Source organism: Myotis lucifugus, unplaced genomic scaffold, assembly GCF_000147115.1.
Source record: "Myotis lucifugus unplaced genomic scaffold, Myoluc2.0 scaffold_3557, whole genome shotgun sequence".
NCBI lineage: Eukaryota > Metazoa > Chordata > Mammalia > Chiroptera > Vespertilionidae > Myotis > Myotis lucifugus.
The window spans coordinates 1-5,742 of NW_005874605.1; the positions used below are offsets into that span (position 1 = coordinate 1).

At 46.0% G+C, this 5,742-nt stretch overlaps 1 gene segment (V, D, J or C); it reads right to left on the reverse strand.

The window, feature by feature from the left end:
* Window positions 1-4,942: 4,942 nt before the first annotated feature.
* Window positions 4,943-5,526, reverse strand: LOC102434181. The segment is given in 2 exon segments: window positions 4,943-5,292; window positions 5,404-5,526. Coding segments are annotated over 2 exon segments (429 nt in total).
* Between the last annotated feature and the right edge of the window lie 216 nt (window positions 5,527-5,742).

The following is a 5,742-nucleotide window of genomic DNA, read 5'->3' on the forward strand; positions in this document are numbered from 1 at the left end:
TTTCTCAAATAAGGTTCCCACAAAGAAGTGGGAAGAAATGCTGTTGTCTCAGGAAGATATTCTCACTCCAGTACTTTTAGGGTTCTACTCTTTGAAATAAGAGTCTATTTTCAGTCTTTGCTGACTGACAGCAACAGTGGGGAGTGTGTGTCCGGGGTCCGAGGTCTGGTCTGGGCCTGGCAGACACTGCCCTGCAGGTGGACCTCAGCACACACTGAAGTTCATCCTGCAGGCACAGGCCACTGGGGGTTCCAAGGTTTGTTAGTTTGCATAGGACTCTGTGGAGTCTGTATTCAGGGCCCCACCCCTACCGTTTTGTGTAGAGAGGAGTCAGCCATGAACCACTGTGGATTCACGGCTGGCACAGAAATACACAGATGTCTGAGAGGAGGTTGCTGAGTCCAGTGTGAGGGCAAAGTTCTCTGTATTTGATCTAGTGACACTGTACCCATCAGAGACCGCTCCTTTTTCAATGCTGCCAACACCATATGAGTACTGGATCAGACTCAGCCCATGGCCCAGGTCTTGGCGATACCAGTACATAACGGTTTGGTTATCTGTCTGGTGACACCTGAGAGTCACCTTCTTTTCTTTCCCTGTGACCTTGTATATTGGGCTCTAGGTGATTCAGGCATCCAGGTGTCCTGTAAAGAGAAAGCCACAGGCATGATGCTGTCATCCTAAGATGAAGGCTTTTGACTTGGGAATCTAGTGCAGGTAGCCCCCCTGTACTCACCTACCCACAGGAGACAAAGAGCCACCCAGAAGAAGAGCCTGGTGACCATTTCAGATCCAGGGCAGAATCTCATGTCTTTCTGTTCTGTTTTGAGGAAATAGACTCAGTGATGTCACTGTCCTTGACAAATGCTTTTCCTGCAGAACTAATCTGCCACACCCCTTCCCCACTGGAACAAATCAATGACCCTCTCAGTCACAGGAACCACCTGAGGTCCAGGAAGTTTTCAAAGCTTCAAGGTCAGGGTCATTGGAATCTGAAGACTTGTTTTGCTTTGTCTCAAAATTCACTGACTGATGGGAGCCCTGTCTTCCATGTTCAGATCCCTGTAGTCTTCCTTGGTTTCAGCTGAGGCCACAGAAAACTGTTTCACCTAAGTCCCCATGACAGTGCTTTTTGTTAAAGAGAGAGTAGGCTTGTTAGCCAGGTGAATGAGATATTCAGCCAGAGGTACACATTTCTGATGCTTGAAGAATCACAAGAAAATGTTCTGTTTCCATTCAGAGGTCTTGCACACACCCCCCTCCCTTCCCTGCAACAGTATGGGAGAATATTGATTAAATCCTAAATGAGCTACAGTGCCACGCTTGCAACTAGTCAATATCAGTTGGAGCTGCCATTGCTTATACAGGTTATATCTCAGGGTGAGGTGTCCCCATTTCTATGACTGCATATATTGATGTCATCTCGATGGGCAACTATAATCACACAACAGTGAGAAAGGACAAGGAATCAGAAATCAGAGGCAAGGAGGAGGTTGATGGCCATTGCATAGAAAGGCTGGCAGCTTGGTGCCTGTCCAACCCAGGAAAGGCCTTTATATCTTGTCCAGAACTTATCTGGTCCCCGGGGAACAAGAGCCACACAGCAAAGGAGCCGCATACCAGGCTGGAGCAGTGCAAAATAGAGAGTTTTCACTAGGACTCACATTGTTTGGGTTAGAGTACATGGGTTCCCAGAGATCTGAGGACTGTTCTCACAATCAGATATCATCTATCCATATTGTTAGTATTCTCAATAATACACTAATTACTTTAGTAAAATACGCATTTACCAGGAATAGCTCCTTTGTAATTTTCCTATAAATTAATGAATTAGAGTCATAAATGTGATGTTCAATAAAAAATGTATGTCATCAGAAAGCTTTTTTCTGGTTCTTTGTTTTTGCATAGGTGTCTCCCAAGCTCCTAGATAATGCCTCTATATGGTAAATAGTGAAGGCAGAATGGGCCATGCAGGCAATGAAGAATAATTTCAGGCCTTCTCATTTGCACAGAAACTGTCCAAGATTTCTAAATATTTTCTTGTTTTCTTTTTAGAAAAGCACCATAATTATAAGCATACATTTCCACCAAGCCCAAATGACTCTTTACCTGAATTCAATTAGGGTTTGTTGAATGAAAGGAATGAATGGTTATTGGAGTCCAGGCAGACTCAACTTCTGTAAATATAACTCAGTCTAGTCAGTCACAAATAGAACCTATTTCAGAGCTTGAAAGGAGCAGAGACCCATGCGAGTCTGTTGGGAATTTTAAATAAACCAAAGTGAACTGGGAAAAATCTATTTATACCTGTTGTTATAAAACTTTATTTTTTATGTACTTTATTGATTTTTTATTTTTATAAGACTTTTTGAATGATTGGATGGCAGAATGAATGAAACAAAAATGGCAGTTCCTCTTCCAAAGAGAAGAGACTTCTGATGGTCATTTCCATCTATCACTGTCACTGTTTAGGCTGCCCCTAGAGACCCATCTGAGATGAGGATTTAGGTGCAAGTAGTTTATTTTGGAAATGATCTCAGGAAGCAGGAGAAAGAGAGCAGGGAGGAAAGGTCATGAAAGGAGAAAATCAGAATAAGGTGCAATACTGCGGTTGTGCTGGGACACCAGGAGATGGATTTTGTTGAAATCTGCAGAGAAGCACACAGACCACCTCCTGAGTTGGCCTCCTGGACACAGAGGCTGAGCTTTCATCCCTGGCTCCTCTCCCTCCAGGAGCATTAGCACTTCTGCAGCTTTGGCTGTGCAGGCCACGTGGGCTTCCATTATAGAGAGGAGGCCAGAGCAGAAAGCAGAGGGACTCCCAGCTGGCAGGTGAAGGGGTGCTGTCAGAACCAGGTAAATGCACACAATCTTGCATGTAATTCTCCACTGCAGCTGAGGCTGATACCAGAGGTGGGCCGGGGATGGATGACGGCACTAGAGGCTCCACTATGATGGCCCCTCTTCACACAAAACTGTCCCTTTATCAGCTCTTCTGTGTGATCACCAGTCACTCAGAAGCCACAACTTTCTGGAAGCACCACACCTTCTTGTACATCAGACTTAACATCAAACAGGAAATGCTGTCCTGTGTCACCTTTTCATTTTCCCTTAAGAGCACCTCTCAGTAGGTAATTTTACCCAATAAATTATTAGGCAACAGGGTTTGCATTTCAGAGGAATTTCTTTCTGAGCCATAGATGAGTCAGGCAAAAGTAACCCCTGCCTGCCTTTGATCCCAGAGCTGCACATCGCAAAAAATTTTCTACACTGGAGATTTGTCACAGAGTTTATAGAGAACAAAGATTACTTGAGTCTATATTTTTTATTAAGCACTTTGTTATATTTGCTTGTTTTAAATATCTACAAGACACGCATTATTGTCCCCAGTTTACAAATGTAAAAACTCAGGCAAATAGTTTCTGAGTCATCATCCTGAGGCAGGTCAGAATATGAACAGACAGGTTCCCAAAGCTGGATCTCTTTCTTCTTTAGCATGTCACCTTCCAAGTGAAGCTGTTATGCAAATGATTTGTGTCAGAGCCAGAGTTTCTGAAAGGGATCTTTGGGTTCATGTTCTCATTTTGAAGATGCCTCCCTCTACCAAGAGCAGAAGGGTGGGGTGATTTAAAGCATGGGTGGAAGGCAGTATGGCCCATGTTTGAGTCCCAGTTCTGATATTTGTTAGCTGTGCCCCTTTAGCAAAGTATCCAAACTCTAACAATCAGTGTTTTCACCTGTACCCTGGGTAATTTGTGCTACCTCACAGAAAATGAGCAATAAATAAGGTGACTGGAGTAAATGCACAAAATAAGTAGCATTAAAGTCGTCTGCATTCATCAATAAACTTGTACCCCAGTCTGTAAAAGTCTACACCATTCAATTAATAGCACTGATGCTTAGCTGTTTTCTGCAGTTCCTGACCTGGGCAGATCTAGTGATTTCAGATTATCTGCTTGAAAATGCTGAGTGTGAGGGCAAGCTGAGACCTTCCTTCATACACTGTCGGTTTAGAAACACTGATTCCCTGTAGTAACTCCCAGAATTCTCTTGAAATTCCTGGACAGATTCTGTTTTCTTGGTGAAGCTTCTGGAAAACACCCTAGTCACTTAGCTCCTCTTTAGAGGGACATCATGGCCTCCCTCTATGTGAACTAGGACAGGACAGATTCATATTCTCTGGTTTGAAGTACTATCCTATATAATAAAAGCCTGATATGCAAATCGACCAAACATTGGAACAACTGATGAAACACCCGGTCACTATGATGCGCACTGACCACCAGGGGGCAGATGCTCAATGCAGGAGCTGCCCCTAGCCTGCAGGCCCAGGCCAGCCAAGGCGGGTGCCAGGCTCCTCCCCGCACCAACTGCCCTGGCAGTCACCCCACAGATCGGCCCTGATCACTGGCCAGGCCTAGGGACCCTACCCATGCATGAATTTCATGCACTGTGCCTCTAGTGTCTTATAAATTGCCAGGCAATCAGCTGTGCAACCACACATGAGGTGTGACCTCTCCATCCCAGCTCTGATGCTCTTGAGGGGAGAGACAGGGCTCAGTTATATTCTATGAACCAGGCATAGGCAGCACCATAGAATTCTGGGGGAATGTTGACTTCTGAGGCCTGGAGATGTAGGGTTGTCATTTATGATAAATTTGGGATATCCAGGAGCTACAGCTTCCTGTTTGTAAAACGGTATACTGAGCACTTCCTCCTCTGTAAAGTGAACACACAATGTCGACTGTGCATTAGCACACACAACTTGGACCCCACTCTATCAAAGCAGGAGTTCCTGCCATGTGCTAGGAATTGCCAGGTCCTGGCAGAGCTGGGAGGACACTCAGGAAAGCTCTGGCTAAGCTCAGCAGGGCAGGGGGAGTTTTAGAAAATAACTTAACTCTGGAACTTGCTAAGGCCCCCACCCTCTCCTGTGACATCCTCAGCTGGGGCAGGGAGGTTTGAGTACAGAAAGCCATTGACCCTGCAGGGCTGTGTCTAAGCTGCTGGCACAGAGATACACCGCTGAGTCTCCCAGCTGCAAGGCGCTCATGGCCAGCTCAGAGCTGTAGTCACTGAACTGTTTTGCTGAGAACCGATCTGGGATGTTTCCTTTCTGTTCCTCCTCCTTTTCATACAAACTAATGAGGAACTGGGGGCCATGTCCCAGAGTCTGCTGGTACCAGTACACACTTCTGTGTCCAGAGATGGGCTGGCATTTCAGAATGGCCTTCCCCCCACGACCTTTGATTATGTGTCTTGGGGACTGGGTGATTCCAGCAGCCACTGTACCTGTGGAAGAAGGAGACAGAAGCTGTAGACCAGCACAAGAAGCAGATGGACAGGCCAGCAACAGTAAAGAACTTTGGATTCAAGGGGTGTCCACCTGAACTCAGGACTCACCTGCCCTCAGAAGACAGAGGGCCATGTAGTAGAGGAGCCAGGGGCCACTGGAAGACTTGGATAGGAAAAGACTGGCCATCTCCCCGCTCTGGGCTCTGGTGTTTGGGGTGAGAGATCAGAGGCTTTTGCACTTTCCTTTGCTTTGTTTGGAGGGCTTGCCTGTGATGTCACTGTTCTGATGTCACTGTCCTTGTAGACTTTCACGGGCAATCTGCACTTCCTGGACAGGCTCAACTGGTCCAGGCATTCCCCTTTCTGTCCATCTTCCTATGAGCCGATGCTACTGGCTGTGCTGAGCTGGATGAAGCACGGTTTGTGACAGGTGATGATTGCTTCTCT